The following is a 26330-nucleotide window of genomic DNA, read 5'->3' as shown; positions in this document are numbered from 1 at the left end:
TGCAGTAGCATGCTGAGGGGTTGTTACCTCAGGGACCGCCCCTTGGGCGGAACTAGAAAGTTCTAGTTTTATTATCACATGTTAACATGTAATGCCTAGTCCTCTCCTGAAGGTGGCATAACAACCCAATGGTCTAAAGAGAGAAGCTGTGTCAGTCGGTGAATATAAGAGAAAAAAGCACAGATCTGAAAGGGCCCAGACACTCATGACTGTAACAATCCATAGCAATCTCTTTTTCACACCATAATCAGAACAAGATGCTTATTTATAACTGCAATAGAAGAGACAAAATATACAAAATAGACACTTTTGCCCCCAAAAGCCAATCAGGCTTCACCTTTTATTATATGGAAAACAAATGTAAGTAAACTGGTTGACTGGGCATAAGCTTTAGTGGACTAACAGGTTTGGTTTACTTTACCGTTACATACCAGTTTCTTTAATTAATAGAGCATTCAAATCTTCTATTGGAGTTGGACCTGAAACACAGAACACAATTCTTCATTGACAAAATTACTTTGAACAAAACAATATGCTGCAAAGTAGAGAAGACTAGCATTCCAAATGAATGTTTTAAGGGGTTATGTTGTGTAAGTGTTAAGTGTCATTTGCGATGAAATTCAGAAGTACCTCCAACATTTGTTTTGCCCCTTATGAAGTCTCAGCTATAAGGACTTTTGACTGGCCTTTCCTTCATTTACTGTTGCAAAAAAAATTCTTTGCAATGGTAAGCAGAGAGAACTTTGTTAGCTAGACACTGCGCTGTGCATTTTATGAATAGGATGTAATATGAAGATGGGGCATTGCTGTGTTCAGTGGAGAGTAGTATGTACTATCACCTATAAACCTTTATTTTTATTTATGTTTTCATTCAGTCAGCAGGCTAAACGAAAAAAAAACTTTCTACCATTCACCTCATCTCTGCCAGGACACTGCATACCAAAGGCGGCACCCGATGCAGTCAGAATACACTGATCAGAGGCTGAAGCTGCAGATTGAGAAAACTCTCCAGTATGTCCCTATCAGTTCTTTTGAGCAGGGATGACAAAACATTTATCAAAATTCGCCTGGTCCCTGCTGAATTTTGATGAGAGTATGGCCAGCTTTTGTCTTCTTAACTGAGGATGATCCTTGAAACTAAAGCATGCCATAGATTACATTATTTTCTTTCCTTCAGCCACAGTTTTAAGGAAAGAAAAAAAATTGCTCGATTCCCCTGTCAACACAGTCAGTATTGATAGGGGAATCCCTCCTGCTGCGCTATTGTATTTTGACAGTGGGAGGTTTCTCTGTCATGAAAATATAATGATCACTGCTGGCGGCTATTGTTACTGGCAGTGATCGCACAAGAAAACAGGCTGGTTGTACTGAAGTCAAACAATAGATCAACTTCTATACGACCAGCCTGCCCATAAAATTTTGATCTGTCTATGGTCAGTCTTACAGTAAGTGATTGCCTGACTCATGCTGATAACACATGCTGTCCACTGTTCACATTCCTATATTTACAGGGCTTTGCTACGTGATACTGCTGAGCATACTCAGGAGACAACAAGCGCTGTCAGCGTGAGATCAAGCATTTGCCAGAACCACCATTTTCAGACTTCAGGTGACCTTTCACATCTTCCCCCCCAGGTCGAAAGACATCATTAGTAAGTAAAAATAAATAATGAAGCAAATATAAATCTGCCCTCAGTTGGATAAGTCCATTTATAACAGATTCTCTTCAACTCTCTTCCACAGATTTATCTAGCAGCGCTGCCACATACAAATAGCATGACATGAAAAAGCAAAACCCAAATTATAACTTTCATCATAGCTTTCTAAATTATTTACATGTACAATAAAGAAAGGTGTTGATTGCATAAGTATTCACCCTGTTTGCTGAAAATCATAGAACAAGAATTGCCTTCAGTCGCATAACAAGTTGAATAAGAGTCCACCTGTGTGCATTTAAAGTTGTAATGATCTTGAAATAAATAAACTTTTTTTTTTTTCCCTAGAAGGCCCAGAATTTTATAAAGAATACATCTAAACAGGCAGTATCGTGATAATCAAGAGACTATCAAAACAAGTCTAGGATGCAGTTGAAGAACCATCAAGCAGGATTTGGTTTAAAACCCCTTAAAGTGGTATTAAACACAAAACCAAAAATGTATATATTGCAGCTTACCAATCAGATGTGGTGGCTGTATTTGTTTTCCTTTTTTAGGCTTATACCCCTTGTTTTCCCCTGGTGCCCCTGCAGGGAGAAGATGCGGAGATCCGAACCGTGTATGGCCAGCCTTACTGGCTAGGCCAAAATGTAAACAACAAAAGAAAAAAAAAGTCTAAAAAAAGAAAACTAATAAAGCCATCACATCTAAGAACTAGTAAACTGCAATATAATACATTTTTGCCTTTGGGATTAATACCAAATTAAACTCTCAACGTCCCCCAAAAGCACATTTAATCTTACATTAAAAAATGGAAATAATAGGACACAATGGATACTGCTTACAGAAGATTGTCCAATAAAATCTAGTGATTGGTTAAGCAGTGCATTTTTCCCAAAGGGTTGGTAGCTGAGAAAGAATAAACCATCCATAGAACCCCTTGTAACCTTGATTGTCCACAAAGCTGGACTTTATAGAAAACCAATCTAATCAAACTATAGATCAGGACCCAGACTGGGTCATGTACCTGTTTTGATGAGTTCTCCCTTGACTGTGTAGCCTAGTTAGTCATTGTTATTTGACATAGTATGATTTTAATGACATTTTGGTAATAGATATTTTTCTTATGTTCTGGTACAGTAAGAATTTTTCTGTTTGAGACCTCAGATTAAAATTATGTGATAGAGGGATGAAAAGAAAGCCATTTAGGCCATTTTGGTGGCAAACAGGTGCTTATGAAAACAATGAATATTTGCTTGTCTGTGAATATAGTTGCGTTGAGCAGAGCAGTAATAAGCATGGCAATTTGTCCAGTGTAAAAAGTCCTACACAAGCTTTATGTGATTAATAAAAGTTAAAGCTAGTCTTACTGCTTAAAATGTAACACACCAAGTATCAAAAGAACTAGCGCAATGTGCATGTATGAAAAGCATATTGTTAATAAAGGCCGGTACAGACTATAAGTATTTTTTCGTACAACCCAGTGGGTTGAACAAATAACTACTGTCAGCTCTGGTCAGGGACACTGTACTAATGATCCAACATTAGTGCAGCAATCTCCCCCGCTGTGCTATTGTGTTCTGACAGGATCTGACAGGATCAGCACGCTTTGCCATTGGCTGGCAGCGTTGAATGGGAGTCAGTTGGCTGCTGTTTTTTCAGTATGCATGGCTGATAGAAGCCGGCCAATGAGCCAGCTTCTGACGAACAGACCGACATACACATGGGCCGAATGTCAGCCATTTTTTTTTTTTTTTAACCAGCTGATGTCTCCCCAGCTTTGGAGTCTAAAAGCTAGCAACAAAACTATGTAAATTTTGGCCAGGTCCTGATCAACTGGCTGAAATTTGATTTCTGGGTGGCCCTGTCACTACCTTCCCACTCTATATCCTTAGATTAAAAAACTGAAATAGCCAGACAAAAAATCGTCAGCACAACAGTGGCTACTGATGCTGGCTGTAATAACACAATAGCAGCAGAGTTTCTTCCATGTGTGCTATATATTGTGGATGGGGCAATGTTACACCTTTTTCTAAAAAAAGCCTGTGTATAGTTAAAAAAAAAAAAATAGTACATTGCATGAGAGGGAAAGGCTTTTACCTTGAAGAGTATGAACCATGTCTAAGAGTACAGGCATCAGAGTCTGGCTATATTCATGAAAGATGTCAATAAACAGCACCTCTGAACACGGCTGCAGAAAGAGACAGAAATTAGAATGCATCTTATTTGCAGGTTTTTCCTGTCAACACTGGATAAGTAAAAAAAAAACAATAATTTCTATAATGTTAACGTGACTGTGGCGTAACGGTCCCAGCATCCCGATTGAGTGCTCCTGTCAGTATACCGCTTCCTGCAGTTTGGATATAGATACCAGATATTATAGCTGACCATACAAGAATAGCCAACAAATAGCTTGTATGAAGCTTGTATGAAGACTGAAATAGTTTATTGAACAAACTCACACAAAATATATACCCCCACCAGGTCATGTGAGCCTGATTAGAGCATTGTATGCAGATGGAATAGTATACAGAAATATAAATAGAATAACTAAAGAACAACCAACACAAACAGTATACTACTTCCCCACTAGCAACTAACAGCCAACAGCGATTTAATTAACTTGAGCTTATTAACTAGTCACTTAAACCAGCCTAGGTGACTCAGTGCCCACCCAGATTAATGTTGTGATTAATCAGACAATAGATGACCATATTAACAATTAAACATGGGACAGACATGCTTATCAGAAACCACATAACACCTTAATAAACAGACAATAGTAGGAGACTACCAGTAACAGACTGTTTGGCTGCTACATTGGAGTACAATACACATTCTTCGAAATATAGGCACATAGATGAGTAAACAACACATATTATGGCAAACGACCCCAGTGGTTTGAGCTGAATACATTAACATCTACAGTCATTGTTGGTTTGAGTCATAGAGGCCCAAGTATTAATATGGAACCTTCAGTCCCCAGAGTCTGTAGGCAGGCCACCATATTCCCACCGCCCATTAACCTGTACAAGATTAATATTACCTCTTTCCATCCATTCCAGAAGGGAACCTTTATTGTCCTTATTCAGAGAATTAATCCAAACCATGCTCTCAGCGTCCATTAAAGCGGAGGTCCACCCTAAAATGGACCTCCGCTCATCGGAATCCCCCCCCCCCTCCGGCGCCACGATTGGCACCTTTCAGGGGGGAGGGGGGTGCAGTTACCTGGATAATCCAGGTAACTGCACCCACTTCCGGGATAGCTGTCTGCGGAAAGGGGCGTAGATTACGCCCCTTTCCGCAAGTGCCCGCCCCTTTGCGCAAGTGCCCCGCTGCCTGCTGGGAAACACACAGATCCCAGAGGCAGCGGGGACCATCCTGATTGCGCTGCGCGCCTCGCGCATGCGCAGTAGGGAACCGGGAAATGAAGCCGAAAGGCTCCATTTCCTGATTCCCATACCCAAGATGGCGGCGGCAGCACCCGAGTGTCGATCTAGAGATCGGCTTCGGGTGCCGACATCGCGGGCGCGCTGGACAGGTAAGTGTCACTATTTTAAAAGTCAGCAGCTGCAGTATTTGTAGCTGCTGACTTTAAAAAAAAAAAAAAAAAAAAAAACGCGGAGTCCCGGCGGACTCCCGCTTTAAGTAGTATTCCATCATGTTCTCAGTCACCCTGTACCTCTAATAGACACAGAGGGAATTACAGATAAGAGAGGCCTGTGGAGCTGAACAATGAGTTTCCCAAACTCTCTAAAGTAAGCTGGGTTCCATGAACCCCGCCCCCCCCCCCCCCCAAAGTAACGTCCGTCTACAACGGATAATAAAACATTTAACATGCATTTGCTGTTTTTTTCCCGGAAAAAAAAAAATCCTCCACTGCATTTACTTTAGAAAGTTTCACCTCGGTTGCGCGGACACACTCCCTGTTCTATATATTCCCCCATTGCTGAGACCTATAAAGTCCTCTTCACGTGCCTTTCCTGCAATGTACTTCTACTGTACGTGCCTCGCTCCAAGCAGTGAAAATACAGGGACTATGAAAGGGACATAGAGCCGCTCTCAATCCCCTCTGTGGAGGAGGAGAGATGTGGTTCTTGCTCATTGTATCCCTCCTGCGCTATCCGTGTGTATGGCCCTTACACAGCTGCAATTACATCTGCAGTACAGAGTATCACATGTTTAAACTGAGAAAATGTACCATTTTAAGAAAAAAATAAGGTAATTCTGAAGTTGGTGGCAACATGTCTCAAAAAAGTTGAGACAGGGCAACAAAATGCTGGCAACTTAAGTGGTACTAACAAGGAAGAGCTGGAAGAACATTTTGAAATGAATTTGCAAGATGTCAGTAATATGATTGGGTATAAGAAGAGCATCTTATTGATTCAGAGTGTCTCACAAGATGGGCAGAGGTTCACCAATCTGTGAAAAACTGTGTCTAAAAATTGGTAAGCAATTTCAGAATAATGTTCCTCAATGTATAATTGCAATGACTTTAAATATATCATAATCTACAGTACATAAAATCATCAAAAGATTAAGTGAATCTAGAGAAATCTATGTGCAAGGGACAAGGCAAAAACGCAATACTGGATGCTCGTGATCTTCAGGCCCTCAGATGGCACCGCATTACAAGCTGGCATCATTTTGTGATCGACATCACTGTGTGGGTTCAGGGATACTTCCAAAAATCACTGTCTGTAAACACAGTTCACGGTGCCAACCAAAAATGCAAGGTATAGCTCTATCATGCAAAGAAAAAGCATTATATGAACACGATCCAGGACCATTAATATCTTCTCTGGGCCAAAGCTCATATAAAATGGTCTATTGCTATTGTGTGGTTAGACAAATTGAAATTTGACATTCTTTTTGCCAACCATCAGTGCCGCATCCTCCGGACTAAAGAGGAGAGGGACCTTCCGGTTTGTTATCAGTGCTCAGTTCAAAAGCATACATCTTTGATGTTATGGGAGTGAATTTGTTTGTAAACACCTTTGCATCAGGGCAAGTACATGAGTTTAATGAGAAAATGTTACAGAAAATGTTGAAACCATTTTTCTAATGGTTATACAGATTGTATTCCACATGTTCCAATAATTCCATAAATCTATTTTAAGATATTAAGATGCTACAGATTACAACATCCCCTGAAGTTATACAACACAGTGTTATCTTTATTAAATCTGAAAAGGGTAAATCTTGCATAGCATAGGAATATCTACTTGAATCTGAGGGGGTGTTTGCAGCCAATAAAAATAACCACTCTTCAAATATACTTTCCGACAGGTACCACTGTTCACAGCTAATATTATTTAAAGCGGTTCTTCACTCACTTTTAAATGTATTGCTCATGTTAAGGGCCAACTACGTTTTTTTAATAGGATATTAAAATGTTTTAATTTTCTCCGAAAGTACCTTTTTTGTGTGCGTTTACCTGCACATCCAGTTGTGGCTGGCTAGGCGAGTGACCTAATTAAGCTATCCCGTTGACTCCTGGGATATCTACATCATTGATCCCAGGAGTCTTTAGGCAGCCTGTTATCAACAATGTGCGCTGAGCAGCGTCAAGACCAGGAGATGCATGCTAGCTGCACAAAATCCCGGAATTTAATTGGTGCCAGTTTCAGATGCTCAAGATTGTAATGGCTGCCACCAAAATATATGCAGGGAGAATAAACTGCAGATTTTGCAAGTAAACATAGATGAAGTACTTAGTAAGAATCACAAGGATTTTTTTTTTTTATTTGGGTTTGAAGTCTGTAGCGCCTCTTCACTATACCACAGAAATGGAGTCTTTAAAATTAAAATGTCTTCTAATGGTATATTATAACAGGGAAAGGCATGTACATGGAGTACAAACTTTTCATAGTGCTACTCAAAGTATACCTGTCATGAGAGTAAGGGCTGCCATTGCAGACCGCTAACTGAAAATGCTAGCAGTCCTGTTGCCTTGATTACTGACTCCATTAATTCCTGTGTTACTGACTTTAAACAGTTATTTATACAAATAAGGAGAGTTCTTATTTGTATGCCTGTTCTGAATTTACATTTTTGCTCACCGGTATGGGGGAGGAGGTTTTTCCCTTTAAAATTGATTAGGCTTGCCTGTTGCTAAATGGTTAGCACTAATGATTTGCAATTCATCACATTCATTTTTTACAAGCAGAATAAAGAAAACACAGCATTCCACATCAGCTTTCAGCTTAATAAAACTTTGAATCCCTGCTTGTGACACAAGGGCCTCCATGTTCAGGACCAAGAACAGCAACCACTATAGACCTAAGCAGATATTGATCGTCTGATTCAAAGCATGGGCACATCCAAATAAAATGATAGTAACCACTAAAGCAGCTGAGAAATTAGGTACTCAAGTTTGAACTTTACAGAGGAACTTCAGGTAAAACATATACATTTCTGAGAATACACCTGCAGCATGTCAAAAGAGCAGTTATCCTATTGAGGAACTTCATAACTAAGAATCTGCATTTAAAAATAAGGCTGTTCTAGCATTACCCTTTGCTCTGAATGTGGCCATTTTAACTGTGGGCAAGCAAGGCCAGCACTGCTCTATTCCGGGTATTCTGTCTGTTTCTCTACCCTGCATTCAATGTTAAATATTGCAAATGCAAGCCAAGGGCATATAGCGGCTGCACCAATTCACTAAGCACAGCACTTCCAGCCCTTTGTGTACATGTTGCTATAGCAGTTCACTGCCATTGCTATAGAATCTTTTACACAAAGGGCAGGAAGCACACTAAGGACACAGTGCACCCAGGCCTGTGCACCAAAGTCACAGTGTTTCCAGCCTTTGGTCTACATGTTGCCATAGAAGCAGCAGTTTGCTGCTGCAGATATAGTAACTTTTACACAAAGGGTTCTGGAAAGCCAAATGCATCACTGACCACTCCACCCATCTCCGCCCTCCCCCAGCCGTTCTCCCTCAAAACAAACCTCATGATTTAAAAAAAAAAAAGTCCAAAAACTCCTGGGATTTGTGGCGATAATATCCCAGGCAGAAACTGGTTAAATCACAGGGCAAATTTAGTAACAAGATGTATTGCTAATTCCTATGATAGTATAAGGCCCCTTTCACACTGACGTCCCGTTCAGGCCCGCCTGTCAGTTTTTCAGGCGGACCTGAACGGGTGCTCCATAGAGCTCTATGGAGCGTCGGATGTCAGCGGTGACATGTCCGCTGACATGCGACCCGCTCCGATCCGAAAAAGTGTAACGGAGGAAAAAGCTATTTTTCCATCCGTCTGCGGATCGGATCGGGTGACGACGGACACTGCGGTCCGTCATCATCCGATCTCCCACAGTGTGCAGAGACGGACCTGACATCTCCCTGCTCAGCGGGGATCGACGGAGTGATCCCTGCTGAGCAAACGGATATCCACGGGGCGGATCAGAACTGATCCGCCCCGTGTGAAAGGACCCTAAGTATGCATTCTTTTTTTCTTAGTAATGGTCAGGCTATTTGTAACCACATTTGAGTCTGAACTGTTTCTTTATGGAGTTCAAATCCTTCCACCTAAAACACTGACTATCTGCAAATTACATAACCCTGAATTTGCTGTCAGAATTATATGAAACATAATACCGATTGAGCTGCATAAAGCAGTAGCTGCAGTTAGGTTTATGTGACAGTCAGCCTTACTGAGCGTCAAAGAGAAGGAGGAAATAAAAACATGTACGGAAAGGGAATATATATATATCAAAAATGAAAAATCCATGTAAAATTTTAAAGAAAGTATTGTGAAAAGGTCACTTTATTGGATAACAGATGAGAATAAAGAGGAATGACATTCTAAAGAAAAGACCCTAAGGACCTAAACCATGTAACTCTGTAACATTTTCCTGTTTAAACGCATGAGTAACAATGATACCTATTTTGAGAATTCAAAGAAAGGCCAAAGCTGAATAATTTAGAAAACATACCCTCAGACTGTATTTCCACGAGTCCCCGCCGCTCTCCTCCACTGCTACAAAACAAAAAACACACACTATTAATCATATTTGCTGTAAAAGTGTCTTTTTGTTTATCAACTCATGGGTCAGTCCACCCAAAAAGGGTATTCCTGCTAGGAGTGAAGAAGCCATTGAATTTTGGGACTGCCTGACCAAATACAAATTGCTTGGGTTGCATATATTGCAATGTGTGTGCTGACCTTAATACATACAGTCAGGGCCGCTTTTAGAAATCATGGGGCCCCGTACAGCCTACCCGACTGGGCCCCCTTTAACCCCGCCCTCGACCCCATCCTAGGCTCCTCACCTGACCCAACCTCTGCAGATTTGTCACCGTTTACATATGCACACGTGTTCATTATTGTGCATGAATACAGGGGGACAGAGGCAGTTTAATAATGTTTTCAATTTTATTTTATTACAAAATAAATGTACACTGTATCTTTAATTTCCTTTTGTATCTCTTTTATGAACAACATCCCTTCTGATAGCATAGGGCAGTAACAGGTCATCCTTCTGGAGAGGTCTGGAGTCTATTAGACCCCAAATCTCTCCTCTGGCCTCCAAAGCAGTTGATCAAACAAAGATCGATTTGATCAGATGTTTGTTTAAGCCAGTAATGGCTTGCTTATATGAGACCATGTAAGTAGGAAGCACATCATCAGCTCCTCTCACTGTGTCCCAGGAACTGGATGTTGCTGCCCACATCCTTAATGGGACCCCTGATTGAACGGGAGAGCAACGGTGGTAAAACCCCCTTCCACTGCCTGCAAAAGTAATCCAGGGGCTTCTTAGCTACTAAGATTACTTTTACTTTGTGTAGACTTGTTGGGGCTAAAAAAATAATATCCTGATCATTGCTGCTGCAGCCATGACCAAGATATCACCCTTCCAATCCAGCAATGTACCAATACATTGCTGGACAGAAAGTGGTTAAAGGGGGGTGATTGGGAGGCACATGTTTACTGCCCCCCCCCCCCCCCAAGGAAAGTGTAAAGTAGCATCATGATGATTATCAGAATTATGGAAATTACAGAGGTAGCACAGTCAGCATGTGCTCTGTCATGGATCTGTCAGTGTCACATGGCTTTTGGGTTCTGACTTTGTTAACTGTGTGTTACAAACTTTAACCCTGCAATAGCATACAGCAATAACAAAGTAAGCACCAAACAGCAATATGACACACTGACAGATCTATGACAGAGCACATGCTGACTGTGCTGCCTGCATGAGGATCATAATGCTGATAATCATGACCTGCTATGCTGTGTGTCAGTGTGTAAGCCTACCTATGTGAGACAGTGAGGATTCTATCTGCTGTTCTCCACTCACTCTGCAGTGCAGGTCCAGCCACGCTGTCCTCCAGGTTCTCCCTCTCATCCACTGAGCTGCCTGTTGCCTCACCTCAGTCTCAGCAGTCGGCATGGGAGGCGGAGCTAAGTGGAGCCTCATATTATCACTCCGCCAGGGAAGGCAGTGGCAGCCTGATCTATTTAACTAGCAGAGCAATATATGGTGAAGCTTTATGTACATGCGCCCGAAAAAGGAGAAATAGTCCAAGCGCTGTGCTCACCCTCTGTGCCCCTCTGTAGAACAGATGGGGCCCAGCAAAATGTAATTACAACCCCCCCTCTTTCTCTAAGCAAGTATTAGTGGGGGAGAACTTAGTTTAGAAAGCTCTAGTTTTTAATTTGCAGAAATTAACTGTAAAGCTGACCGGGCCCCCCTGTGGAGCTGATGGGGGCGGGCCCAGTACAACAGGGCTGGCTGTACTGGCCTATCAGCGGCCCTGCATACAGTATCTCACAAAAGTGAGTACACCGCTCACATTTTTGTAAATATTTTATTATACCCTTTCATGTGACAACACTGAGGAAATTACACTTTGCTACAATCTAAAGTAGTAAGTATATAGCGTGTATAACAGTGTAACTTTGCTGCCCTCTCAAAATAACTCAACACACAGCCATTAATGTCTAAACCACTGGCAACAAAAGTGAGTACACCCATAAGTGAAAATGTCCGAATTGGGCCCAATTAGCCATTTTCCCTCCCCAGTGTCATGCGACTCGTTCGTGTTACAAGGTCTCAGGCATGAATAGGGAGCAGATGTTATCGCTCTCACACTGGTCACTGGAAGTTCAATATGGCGCCTCATGGCAAAGAACACTCTGAGGATCTGAAAAAAAGAATTGCTGCTCTACATAAAGATGACCTAGGCTATAAAAAGATTGCCAAGACCTTGTAACTGAGCTGCAGCACAGTGGCCAAGACCATACAGTGGTTTAGCAGGCCAGGCTCCACTCAGAACAGGCCTCGCCATGGTTGACCAAAGAAGTCGAGTGCACGTGCTCAGCGTCATATCCAGAGGTTGTGTTCGGGAAATCGACTTATGAGTGCTGCCAGTATTGCTGCAGAGGCTGAAGGGGTGTGGGGTTATCCTGTCAGTGCTCAGACCATACGCCGCACACTGCATCAAATTGGTCTGCATGGCTGTTGTCTCAAAAGAAAGCCTCTTCTAAAGATGATGCACAAGAAAGCCCGCAAAGAGTTTGCTGAAGACAAGCAGACTAAGGACATGGATTACTGGAACCATATCATGTGGTCTAATGTAGGGATGCACCGAATGAGTTTTTTGGTGCCGAAACATATACCGAAAATGAAAAATACACTAGGCCGAGAACCAAAACCAATACCGAAAACAGCACCGATACCGAAAATGACTGTTTTTAAAAAATATTTTCATACAGGAGATGGCCAGAGACTTGGGACATGGTACAGGAGATGGACTGCAGACATTGTACGGGAGATGGTCAAAGACTGCAGACATGGTACAGGAGGTGGTCAGAGACTGAAGACATGGTACAGGAGATGGTCAGAGACTGAAGACATGGTACAGGAGATGGTCAGAGACTGAAGACATGGTACAGGAGATGGTCAGAGACTGCGAACATGGTACAGGAGATGGTCAGAGACTGCGAACATGGTACAAGAGATCAATGCAGCCTCACCAGTTCCCCTCAGATGCAGCCTGCCTGATAAAAAATACATGCACAGTGTTTTCCATGTATTTCAATGGCTTTAGTTCACACCATGCAGTCAGTTTCCGGTGCGCAAACTGACTGCATGGTGTGAACTAGAGCCATTGGAATACATGGAAAACACTGTGCATGCATTTTGTGCAAAAAAAAAAAAAAAAAAGCACACGGAACTGCATCTGGTGTGAACTGGCCAACCCCAAGCAAGCTACCTGGTTCCGTTCCAACAGACTTCTATTGGGAATGATCATATCGTTACCTCTACTAGCAATAACAACGTAACCCTTCCCCATTCTATTACATGGCGATAAAAACCTAGCTGGGTCAAAATCAAGATTATTATTTTTTATATGGCCAATAAAGGGAGTACAGCCTTTGTCCTGTGACCTGGTTTTATATAGCATGGCTACATTCACACAAGTGGCCAGAGGTGGATAGTTTTAGAGGCAAACAAATGACTATTTTGGATGCAGCAGCACTGTGGGCACAAAAAACTTGTGATTTAGCTGCGGACAAAACTCTGCAGTAATGGTTGCCCTGGGCACACTCTTTTCCCCTCATGCAGCTTGCTAGCCTCACCCATGCCCGGATCAGAGCGGTGATCTCCGTGTGTCAGGAGCTGTGCATTGTATTGCCTGGGCGGCTGCAGTAACAATGTCCCGCCTCCTGTAATCACGTCAGGCTGATTCAATCTCCCACCATTGGATCAGTGTGCCGTCTGTCACAGGAGGCGGGACATTGTTACTGCAGCTGCCCAGGCAATTCAATGCACAGCTCTGTGACACCATGGAGATCCCCGCACTCTCGGGCGGGAGGAAAGTTGGAGGGACGATGGAGGACTGGGGACGAGCCAGGGAAACACCCCCGCAATGGGCGGCACCAGGGGGGCGGAGGCCCACCCATGCCCCGCCCCCATTTTTGGCCCCATTATCGGCAAGATTTTCCTTTTGGCAATTCGCTGAAAACACAATTTTCGGCCGATATGTTTCGGCGGCCGAAATTTCGGCGCATCCCTAGTCTAATGATACCAAGATAAACTTATTTGGTTCAGCGGGTGTCAAGCATGTGTGGCAGCAACCAGGTGAGGAGTACAAAGTCAAGTGTGTCTTGCCTAAAGTCAAGCATGGGGGTGGAAGTGTCATAGTCTGCGGCTGCATGAGTGCTGCTGGCACTGGGGAGCTACAGTTTACTGAGGGAACCATGAATGCAAACATATAATATACTGAAGAAGAGCATGCTCCCCTACCTTTAAAGACCGGGCCGCAGAGAGTATTCCAACATGATAACGACCCTAGGTGAGGGTAAAGGTAAACCCTATTGAGCATCTGTGGGGCATCCTCAAACGAAATGTGGAGGAGTGCAAGGTCTCTAACATCCACCAGGTCCGTGATATTTTCATGGAGGAGTGGAAGAGGACTCCAGTGGCAACCTGTGATGCTCTGGTGAACTCCTTGTCCAAGAGGGTTAGGCCAGTGCTGGGAAATAATGGTGGCCACACAAAATATTGACACTTTGGGCCCAATTTGAACATTTTCACTTAGGGTGTATGCACTTTTGTTGCCAGCAGTTTAGACATCAATGGCTGTGTTGAGTTTTTATTAAAGATATAATAAAATATATACAAAAATGTGAGAGGTGTACTCACTTTTGTGAGATACTGTATATATTTATTTATATATACACAGTGGGTAAAATAAGTACTGAACATGTCACCATTTTTCTAAGTAAATATATTTCTACAGGTGCTATTGACATGAAATTTTCACCACATAGAGGTAACAACCCATGCAATCCATACATATAAAGAAACCAAAAAAATAAGCTCAGAAACTAAGTTATGTGTAATAAAATATAATGACGCAGAGAAAAGGTATTGAACATGCCAACTGAAATGTATTTAATACTTAGTACAAAATCCTCTGTTGCTAATGACCGCTTCAAGATGCCATCTGTAAGAAACTAGTCGCATGCATTGCTCAGGTGTAATTTTGGCCCATTCTTCCACACAGTCTTCAAATCTTGAAGGTTACATGGGCCTCTTTTTTGAGCTCTGATCTTTTAATTCTTTCCACAGATTTTCTATTGGATTTACATCAGGTGATTGGCTGGGCCAGTCTAGCAGCTTTATTTTCTTTTTTGAAACCAAACGAGTTTCCTTGGCTTTGTATTTGGGATCATTGTCTTGAGGAAATGTCCACATTCATTTCATATTCATACTGGTAGATGGCAGGAGATTTTTTATCACGAATGTCTTGGTACATCTTTCCATTCATCCTTCCTTCAATGATATGAAGTTTGCCAGTACCGCAAGGCTGAAAAACAGCCCCACATCATGATATTCTCACCTCCAAACTTCACTGCTAGTATGGGGGTGTTTTTAACGTGATTTGCAGTGCCATTTGACCTCCAAAACATGGTGTGTATTATGGCATCCAAAGAATTCAATTTTGGTCTCATCTGACCAGACTATATTTTCCCAGTATTTCACAGGCTTGTCTAAATGTTGTGCAGCAAACATTAAACAAGCTTCAACATGCTTTTCTTCAGCAATGGAGTCTTGCGTGGTGAGCGTGCATACAGGCCATGGTGGTTGAGTGCATTACTTATTGTTTTCTTTGAAACAATTGTACCCGCTAATTCCAGGTCTTTCTGAAACTCTCCACAAGTGGTCCTTGGCTCTGGACAACTCTGGACAACTCTGGACAACTCTGGACAACTCCTTTGATAATTATTTTCACTCTTGCGAGGAGCACCTGGTCATGGCCAGTTTATGGTGAAATTATTTTCTTTTCCCTTCCAGATTATGGCCCCAACAGTGCTCACTGGAACATTCAGAAGTTTAGAAATCCTTCTGTAACCAATGCCATCAGTATGTTTTGCAACAATAAGGTTGCAAAGGACTTGAGAGAGCTCTATGCTTTTACCCAGATGTTTGCGTGACACCTTGGTAATGAGACAGACACTTTTTATAGGCCATCAGTTGAGACTAAACTGGCTGATATTAATTTGCACTGACAAGAGGAAGGGTTGCTTTCTAATCCTAGATATATTTCAGCTGATATCTTGGCTTGCCATGCCTTTTTGCACCTCCCTTTCTTCATGTGTTCAATAATTTTTCCCTGTACCAATTCATTTTATTACACGTAACTTAACCACTTAACAACCGCCCATTGCCGATTAACAGCTTCAGGGCGGTTGTTTAACTCTGAGAGGCCGTTAATTAACGGCCTCCCAGAATTCTGCTCTTGCGCGCCCCCTGGGGCACGCACACGAGATCATCCGTGACCGCCGGGTCACAGTAAACAGCCGCTCGTCGTGGCCGTTTACCATGTGATCGCTCCGTCAAATGACGGAGTGATCACTTGTAAACAAACCGGCGTCATGTTATGACGCCGATTCCTCCCTCCCCCTCTCTGTACCGATCGGTACAGCGGAGGGGAAAGAGATCGGTGTTAGCAGCACTGTGGGCTGCATCTGCAGTGCCCACATCGCTGCTCACCGAATTTAACCCCTCAATTCCCTGCCAATACTCTGCAATACCCCCCCAATACTCTGCAGTACCCTGCTATTACTCCGCAGTACCCCTCAATATTCTGCAGTACCCCCAATACCCCCCAATACCCCGCAATACCCCCCAATACCCCGCAATACCCCCCAATACACTGCAATACCCCCCAATACTCTGCAATACCCGCCAATACTCTGCAATACCCGCCAATACCCCGCCATAAATTGCCATACCCAGCCATACTTGGAGATACCCTGCAATACCCAGCCATACTCGGTGATACCCTGCAATACCCAGCCATAGACGCCCCACCCCTCACTGCCCTCCGGTGCTTCTACCAACTCGCCAATACGATCAAAGCCAGAATCTTTTTTTTTATTTTTTTTATTTCAGGCTTCCCAGCCTAGAGGTGAGATGTGGGGTCATATTGACCCCAAGATTTCACTGTAAAGAGGACCTGTCATCCCATATTCATATTACAAAGGATGTTTACATTCCTTGTAATAGGAATAAAAGTGATCAAATTTTTATTTTTGGGGAAAAAAATGTCAAACTAAAATAAATAAAGTAAAATGAACAATAAAAAAATAAAATAAAATTTAAAGCGCCCCTGTCCCCATGTGCTCGCATGCAGAAGCGAACGCATACGTAAGCCCCGCCCACATATGAAAACGGTGTTCAAACCACACATGTGAGGTATCACCGCGAACGTTAGAGCGAGAGCAATAATTCTAGCCCTAGACCTCCTCTATAACTCAAAACATGTAACCAGTAAAAAAAAATTAAAGCGTCGCCTATGGGGATTTTTAAGGAGCGACGTTTGGCGCCATTCCACGGACATGTGCAATTTTGAAGAGTGACATGTTCGATATCTATTTACTCAGCATAACTTCATCTTTCACTTTATGCAAAAATTGGGCTAACTTTACTGTTTTTTTTTTTTTTTTTTAAGCACAAAACAGTTTGAAAAATTGCTGCGCAAATACCGTGTAAGATAAAAATTTGCAACGAACACCATTGTATTCTCCAGGGTCTTTGCTAAAAAAAAAAAAATATATAATGTTTTGGGGTTCTCTGTAATTTTCCAGCAAATAAATGATGATTTTTACATGTAGGAGAGAAATGTCAGAATTGTCCTGGGTGCTCCAGAACGCCTGATGGCGCTCCCTGCATGTTGGGCCTCTGTATGTGGACACACTGTGTAAAAGTCTCACACATGTGGTATCGCCGTACTCGGGAGTAATGGCAGAATGTGTTTTGGGGTGTAATTTGTGGTATGCATATGCTGTGTGTGAGAAATAACCTGATAATATGACAATTTTGTGGGGGGAAAAAAAGGAAAAAAAAATCTTGATTTTGCAAAGAATTGTGGGAAAAAATTACAACTTCAAAAAACTCATCATGCCTCTTACTAAATACCTTGGAATGTCTTCTTTCCAAAAAGGGGTCATTTGGGGGGTATTTGTACTTTTCTGGCATGTTAGGGTCTCAAGAATTGAAATAGGCCATCAGTACTTCAGGTGTGATCAATTTTCAGATATTGGCACCATAGCTTGTGGACTCTATAACTTTCACAAAGACCAAATAATATCCACCAATTTGTACTTATTTTTACCAAAGATATGTAGTAGTATAGAATTTTTGGTCTTTTTTCTTTTATAGCACAAAAAATAAAAAACTGAGAGGTGATTAAATACCACCAAAAGAAAGCTCTATTTGTGTGAAAAAAAGGACAAACATTTCATATGGGTACAGTGTTGCATGACTGAGTAATTGTCATTCAAAATGTGAGAGCACCAAAAGCTGAAAATTGGTCTGTTATTAAGGGTGTTTAAGTGCCCAGTGGTCAAGTGGTTAATATCTGAACTTATTTGTTTTGGTTTCTTTGTATGTATGGATTGCATGGGTTGTTACCGACGTGGGGAAAATTTAATGTCAATAGCACCTTTACATACATATTTCTGTAAAAAATGTTGACGTGTTCAACACTATTTTTACCCGCTGTATATACATATTACCAAAAGTATTAGGACGCCTACCTTTACACACCCCAATAATGTTGGTAATATAATGAGTGTGTGCCACTTAGTGACAGTGGATTTCAACGCTGCCTGTCCTTTCTAAGGACCTTGTGGCAAAATAAATACCACTTTTGGTTAAAATAAACCTGAACGAGGGAGTAACATCACTCTGTCCTCATGAAAAATCAAATATGGCTCTTTACAAGAGAGAGCAGCCAATTCCGAAACCCTCCTTGCTGAGGATATAGCAACCAAAAATATCAACTTCCTTGTCAAAAGGACTAAGGGAATATGTTGTATCGGTTCAAATGGCTGTTTTTGTAAAACAGACAAATCTAAGGTCACGTCCCAAGGGTTAAAGGGAGGTTTGATGGGCGGATTAAGCAGCCTTACCCCTTGTATAAAACCCTGGACTAAAGATTGAGTAGCAAGTGGTGTTTGAAATAAGACCGATAAAGCTAAAATTTGGCCTTTAATAGTACTCAAGGCCAATTTCATTTCTACCCCTAATTGTAGAAAGGCAAGAATTCTGCCTATGATATATCTCTGAAGGTGCCAACCCCTGGATTCACACCAGGAAACATAAGCCCTCTAGACCCTATAACATATAGTTGTGGAAGCTGGCTTCCTTGCATTAATCAGGGTAGAGATAACTGACCCGGAAAGACCATGTTTCTTCAGAATTTGGGTTTCAATAGCTGAGCCGTTAAATTTAGAGACCAAAAGGAAGGATGGAATATCAGTCCCTGTGAGAGCAAATCTGGCCATTGTGGGAGGGACCATTGGCCCTCCACTGCCATCTTTACAATTTCTGCATACCATGGACCTTCTGGGCCACGCTGGTGCCACCATAATTCGTTTTCTTTCCAGCTTCATCCTGTAAATGAATAGGGGGAATGCATACATCAGTGAGAACTGATCCCATGGGGTCACCCAGGCATCCGTTCCGCATGCGAATGGGTCACTTGTACTGGCCACAAAGTTGATTAACTTCACGTTGAACCTGGACGCTAGAAGATCTATGTCTTGTGTCCCCCATCTTTGGCAAAAAGCCCAAAATATGTCGAGGTGAGACAATTCCCTTGGGAATAACTGCTAGCGACTCAAGTAGTCCGCCTGCCAATTCTCTACTCCCGGAATAAAGACTGCCGATAGGCATGGAACATTCCTTTTCGCCCAAGTTAGAATATTATCACCTCTCTCTGCGCTGAGAGACTTTTGGTGCCCCCTTGGTGATTGATATAAGCCACAGCTGTGGCATTGTCGGATTGAATCCTGACAGGACAATCTTGTAGCCTGAAAGTCCAGGAATTTAGAGCCAGAACTGCCCAAATCTGTAGGATATTGATGGGCAAGGTACTTTCGGTTCTTGACCACTGTCCCTGAACAGTTGTGTTTTATAATACTGCTCCCTAGCCTGAAAGGCTGGCATCCGTCGTTACCACTTTTCAGATGACTGGTCTGAAGGATTTTCCTTTCAGCAGATTCTGGGTTAGTAACCACCAACTGAGGCTTTGGGACACTCTTGGGGGCAGCTGCATTGGCAAGTCTAAAGCTTGAATTGTTTTGTTCCAAGCAGACAGGATACTGTTTTACAACAGTCTTGAATGAAACTGGGCATAGGGAACTGCTTTGAATGAAGCCACCATGGTTCCTAGCAACATCATGCAAAGGCGAATGGAGGGATCACCATTTGACCTGACCATCCGCACCAGCTCTCTTATGGAGTTCATCTTCGCCTGTGGCAAGAACACCTTTTCCTGGGCTGTGTCTATGATCAGACCCAAGTACTCCAGCCTTTTTAGCGGTATTAAGGAAGATTTCTCTAGGTTGAGAATCCAACCCAAACTTTCCAGATAATTGGTTGTAGTGCTTTCACTTTGCTCCAAACGAGCCACCGACTGATCTATTAGCAAGAGTTTGTATCAGCAATTTCTCAGATTGTGAGGCTGAAAAAGGTTAATCTACCATTGTTTCCTCCACAGAGGAATCATCCGTTTGTTTTTCCTCCTGATTGACCTCATCCTGAGCCCACTGTTCCCCTTGCAAAGGTTCTGGAGTGGGGGAGGGGGATCTAGCATGCTTCCTATTCATTTGAATGGAGGATGTGAATAAAGCCACTAATCTTCCTTCCAGACCCTGCAGGGCAGAGGAAAAGACACCTTCATTCAAATATACAGGGGCTGAGATGTGAGAAGCGGCTACACCATCAATTTGTTCCAATGGTTTACCCTGGCTTGCCATAACTGGTAATTCAGGCGAGGATGACAGCACGGAAATGCGTCTCGAGACCCTAACGCCTGGGGATGAAACTTTTACTTTTTTGGCTTTTGTGGTGTCTTTTTTGGTAGGCATAGTCCCAAATACAAAATAGAGGCACTATACAAATTGCACATAATCGCTGAAAATAGTCATGACGTTTAAAGCCACTATAAAGTTCAGCCTAGTGCTGGGAGAAAAACTGTCGTTCCTGCATCAGGAATGACAGTTTTGCAACCCATACGTGTGCCACAGCTCCTGTGTCCCTCTGTGCTGCTGGTCTCTTCCTCATCAGCCGAGGAGAGACTGTCACAGCTGTAGCTTTATTGGTTTTAGCCTGCCGTGCATCCTCATGGACGTTCACAGCACCGCCCCCTCAGAGAAAAAATTCTGTCCCTTTTTATATTTAAAAATGTTGCTGAGATTGTGCGCAGTGTTTTCCGGTCCACAGACCCAACACGAAGGGGGGGGGGGGGGGGGGGGGAGAATACATAGATGTTTTCAATACCCAAGTTTCTTCCCTTACCTTATCCCCTCCGGAGGATTTTCTGAATTAACAGACAATCCAACCTTCACCCATCAGGCGGGCTGCGTTTAGCAAACCTTCAAGGACTCGGTCCCTAGATATCGGGGATCCAACTCCCTTGGACCTGTAAAGCATCCCACCAGGAAAGCTAGGTAATGTAGCAAGACCAAAGCCCTGGGTTCCTGCGGTCCAGCCCTACAAAGAGAGAAGTTATAGGCAAAACCTCATACTTTGGATACGAGGCCCCAGGTACCATCCTTTTAGGCCTCTGTGGCACTTTGGATGGATCTGGTGTATGGAGGCTATTTAAATCCAGCATGGATCCCTCCTGGAGCTCCTCAGAACACATATTCACTCATGACCAACACCTTAGACACTGCCGGGAAAAAAACGGATGTGCTCCTGGAAGGAGGGGGGTTATATAGGGGGTGAACTTCTTGGATTGGGTATACCAGTGTCCATCACCTGAAGGTAGCCTATAACCCATTAAGTAATTACATACGGCTCTGTGTCCCATTATGTATGATAAAGATATATATTATATATATTATATGTATGTATCTATATATTAAGGAACATTGTTATAAAATGGTATTTCTGACATGAGTTCATTTACTCGGTGGAGTTCAGGCAACTGGTTAACAGACCCCCTTGAGGAAGGGGAGCCGTCTTGCTTCCTACATGGCACGGCTGCGACTGGCTGGGGGTACAAACCCCCATCATCCTGCCCCCCCCCTTCATGTATGTATGTATGTACTTAATTGTATGTACACTGCAAGTATATATTTTATCTCTCCTCCTCCCCTCTCCCTCTCTTCTATACTACCCCCAGTCCTTTCTCCCCCCCCCTTCTCTTCCACATTTTCTTCTCCTCGCTTTCTGTCCTATCCGATGCTGGTTCATCAGGTACTGACTCCTCGGAGTTGGTGGATTAGGACACCAATCTATTTTCTAATTTCTAGGAAAATGGCTAAGGCCAACAAAAGTTGATGGTACAATGCGGAGTGTGGAGGTTTCCTACTCTCTGCAATTTCACTATGCCTCTAACTTAAGAAACTTTACATACAGTGTTATTATGATTGCATAGAGTACAGATATAGTGATGCATAAAATGTATTGCCATCATATTTTTCTCTGATGAACTGTCTGTATTTCCGCATGCTGTACCTTGATAAAGAATTTATAAAAAAAAAAAAAAAAAAAAAAAAAGGAACATTGTTATCCATACTTACCATAATTTTCCTTTCCTGGATCCTCCCCATGTCAGCCTACTTATGGGTCAGCTCTGCCCCTTCTGACCCCTCCAGGACCACCTTTTTCTTAGCCCATAAAGGGCGGCTGTCTGCCCACACCAGTGTTCAAAAAATACCTGCCTTGCGACAGATAAACTGGGTGGGAATCCTCCGGTTGACATGGGGAGGATCCAGGAAAGGAAAATTACGGCAAGTATGGCTAACAATTTTCCTTATTCCTGGACCTCCCCAGGTCAGCCTACTATGGGATGTATCAAGCAATATTAAAAAGGGAGGGAAGACAAAAAATAAGCCAAACCCTCAATGCAATGCTACTCAAATTTTTAATGGGCAACAGCCACCGTAATAACCATAGAGGCAAATGTTTCCTCAGGCGGACAAGCCAAATTAAGCCTGTAATGCCTAATAAAAAGGTGTTGAGCATGCTCCAGCTTGCTGCTCTGCAAACTACCTCAGGGGCAACCTTTGCGTATGGTGCCCAGGATGCTGCCATACCCCTCGTTGAATGTGCTTTGATCTCTGAAGGAAGAGGAAGGCCCAGTGTATTGTATGCAATATATATGGTATTTGACAAATCAGAAAGACACAACTCTGGATGTTGCCTGCATACCCTTTTAGGCCCCATTGGGAAAAACTACAGCTGATCTAGTTTTCAAAAGCTTTTAGTCCATTTCAGGTAGGTTGGAACCACAGAGACCAGTTCTAACCTACTCCACTCATCAGCTGTATCCGCCGGAAAGGCTGGGAGAATGACCTCCCAGTTCATACGAAATTATGTAGTAAGCTTGGTATCGGCCTAAGGACTATCTTGTCTGGGAGCACCAAACAATATGGTAGGCAATGGCTAGCAAAAAACTAAAAACTGTTAACAGTAATAATGAACAAGAGAAAGCTTGATCAAACAGAGGAACCAGCGATGTTCCCAAGACTAGTGCTAAGTCCTCTTTTGGTGAAAAAGGATTTCAATGGAGGTCTGATTTCTATGGTTGCCACTAAAAATCAGATCACCAATGGATGTAGAGCATATCCAGTACACGATATAGCTGACAAAGCAGGGATTTGACCCTTCAGGGAATTATAAGTTAACCCTTAGAGACCACTCTGCAGAAACTCCAAAATGTTAGATACTGAAGGAGATCCAAGGTCCCAACCCCTTTCTGTAGTATTCCAGATCTGGTGATAGGTTACATTAGTGGACCTCTTACGAGCCTGTAATAATGTCTCCACTACACTGCCCGAGAGACCCAAGCCAGTTAAAGCCTCCCTCTCACTTCCAAGTTATTACCTTCATCCTCCTGTGGTTCGGGTGTCAGGCCCCACTCCACAAAAGGTGATTTTGACAAGGAGGCAGTGGGATTGGTGAGCCCAACCTTATCCTTCAAGCCAGAGGGAACCACGGCTCCCAGAGTCAGTAAGGTAAGACTACTATTGCTGTGACCCTTTCTTGCTGAATCTTCAGCAGGATTTTGAGAGCCAAGGGGAAGTTCCAAGACCTGGACAGAGCACTCTGACCCAATGCCTGTGGATGCCAGGTCTGGGAGAAGCAAGGTAGTTGACAATTCTCCTCCAATGCCTTAAGATCTATCGTTTGAGGCCCCATTCATTGTGATCCTCAAAGCCTCGACTCAAGCGATCTGCTAAAACATTTCCAGGCCCTGGAAGATGAGATGCTGTAAGAGCCGAGATTCTTCTCTGCGCATAGGAAGATTGACAAGCCACCTGAAGGAGAGGGCGATTTCTCGTGCCCCCTTGATGAGACACATAAGCCATCGTAATTTTTCAAAGAATCTTGCCCGCTCGACCTTGTAACATAGGTTGGAATGCTAAGAGAGCGCATCTGACAGCTTCCAATCACAGGAAATTAGTTCCTTCAACGGAACTCCGCAGCAAAGATTGTGAGCTACTGACCACCAAACCAGGGACCAGATTATCGGAATTGGCAGATAGATTTTCTGGAACAAGAAGCGACGATACCACCGAAGAAGAAAGTTGCATTGAAACCTCCTTCTGCGCTACCTGACCCACGGGACTACTGGAACTGTGGCTGATAGAACCCCCAGATACTGCATGCATTCCTTCACCATCATAGAAGGCCTGGCTATCACTGCTTTTGTTTGAGACTGGTTCTCCTGCACCTTCCTCTGAGGAAGAGAAACAGCACCCCGATCCGTGTAGAATTGTACTCCTAAATACTCCAATATTTGGGTCAGATGCATCTGGCTCTTCCGAAATTTGAACCAACCAACCAAACGAGCGAATGTTTTGCAGGTGAAATTCACATGAAGTAAAAGGAGCTCATTTGACGGACCCAGAAGTAGCATGTAGTCTAGATAATGGAATATTTGCACTCCCTTGACCCTGAGAGTCGCGACGACAGCAGACAGTAGCTTTGAAAACATTCTCAGAGTCATGCAGGGGCCGAATGGGAGACATTGAAAATGAGAGCCTTCCACAGAAAACCTGAGAAAGCGATGGCGAGATGCGTCTATGGAAACACGAAGGTGCGCATCCGCCAGATCGACGGAAACCATCCAGTCTCCTGAGTCCACAACTGAAATGATCATTTCCAATGACTCCATTTTGAAAGGTGGAATCTTCATGTAAGAATTCAGGACTTTGAGGTCAAAAACTGGTGCGAAACTCCCTGAAGCCGTTGGGACCAAAAACAGAAGGGGAACATACTCTTTGACCCAATTTGTGCCTTGAAATCGGAAGGATGGCCCTTGCTGCCAACAGCTCCCCTATAGATCCTCTCAAACATCTGTAGGAAGCCCAGATTCTACGAACAAGGTCTGAGGGGGCCTTGTTCTGAACGAGGCGATAACGTGATCGAATGACGGCAACAATCCAGGCATCCTGTAATTTGTCCGCCTAAACCCCCCCCTCCCCCCGAAATGGGCTAGTCTTGCTCCTACTTGAGAGGGTTAATCGGAGCCACCTTCAGAACGACTTATTTGAAGCCTTAGGGGCTTCGTAGGTTTCTGGAAGGTTGCACCGGCTCCCTTCCACTGTCTGAAAAACTGTCTGTAAGCACTGGCCTCTCTGAATCCTTCTTTCGATCTCTTGTTAAATTGAAAGGGCTGATGTTGTCTTTTTCTCTTCTTTCTCTTCGGGATAAGGCAAGATCTGCTGCCGGAAACCCGCTGAATTGCTGATTCCAAGTCTTCCCGAAGAGTAGGTTCCCGTCTAATGGAACCAAACATAGACTGTGCTTAGAAGCCTTATCGGTCGACCAATGCTTCAACCATAAGGCTCTGCGGGCTGTGACAGAATGAGCCATTATCTTTGCTGTCATCTTTTGAACCGGCTCCCTGACCTGGTCGACAGACACTTCAGCCACAAACACTACAGCAGTCTTGAAAACTGCAACAGAGAAGAACTGCCACTTCCCTGACTTTCATCTGAACATCCTTCCATCAGCTCCGCTACCCACAGTCTAAGGCTGGATTCACACCCATGCACTCCCAGTGCTCCCTGCATTCCGCAGACCCACACCACAGAACACATCCCATAGGAGACCATAGTAAATGAACGGTAGTGTAAATCTGTAAAAAGCACCAAAAAACACACAGGAGTCCAACCCCAGTGCTGCATCCAAGATTGATCAGCTGGAGGCTGAGATTAGCCTAGAGGACAGAGCTTGCTGCAAACTAGCAGTGAGCATTCTGGAAGCTATCTCTGACCTCACCTGCTCAACTCTGAGCTTCCTGAAAGGAATACATGTGGAGGTGGTGAACTACAAGTCCCAGCGAGCCAAACCACTGCCTGAACACACAAAAACATGGAAGGAGAGTGTGCCAGCACCTGCCTAACGAAGGTATATACAGTCATTTATACTGCCAGTGACCTTTGCCAGTAATACACACTCATTTATACTGTACCATACAATCCCAGCACCATGGAATCCACCTCCTCTGGAGATTTACAGTCAATATATGGGGGGAGGGAGGTCAACTGATCTGGGAGAGGCTGAACCTGAACAGAATAGATGGTGGATGGAGAAGAAAAAATAAAATAAAAATAAACTTTAAAAGGCATCCGGAGCGAGGACGAAAAAATAACACTGGTGTGGGCAGACAGCCGCCCTTTATGGGCTAAG

General features: G+C 43.3%; 1 protein-coding gene across 1 annotated transcript in view; it reads right to left on the bottom strand.

The window, feature by feature from the left end:
* IPO11 (importin 11) overlaps positions 1 to 26330 on the bottom strand; it is a 703238-nt gene that overhangs the window by 471509 nt on the left and 205399 nt on the right. Inside the window, exons 12-14 of the mRNA XM_077462617.1 lie at positions 9597 to 9640; positions 3756 to 3846; positions 432 to 479 (exon numbers count right to left, since the gene is read on the bottom strand). Coding sequence (XP_077318743.1) covers positions 432 to 479; positions 3756 to 3846; positions 9597 to 9640 — 183 coding nt within the window. The remainder of the gene's footprint in view (positions 1 to 431; positions 480 to 3755; positions 3847 to 9596; positions 9641 to 26330) is intronic.

This window comes from Lithobates pipiens, unplaced genomic scaffold (assembly GCF_037356315.1).
Source record: "Lithobates pipiens isolate NorthernLeopardFrog02 unplaced genomic scaffold, aLitPip1_a1.2 Scaffold_3, whole genome shotgun sequence".
Taxonomy (NCBI): Eukaryota; Metazoa; Chordata; class Amphibia; order Anura; family Ranidae; genus Lithobates; species Lithobates pipiens.
This window is presented reverse-complemented; position numbering and strand designations above follow the sequence as displayed.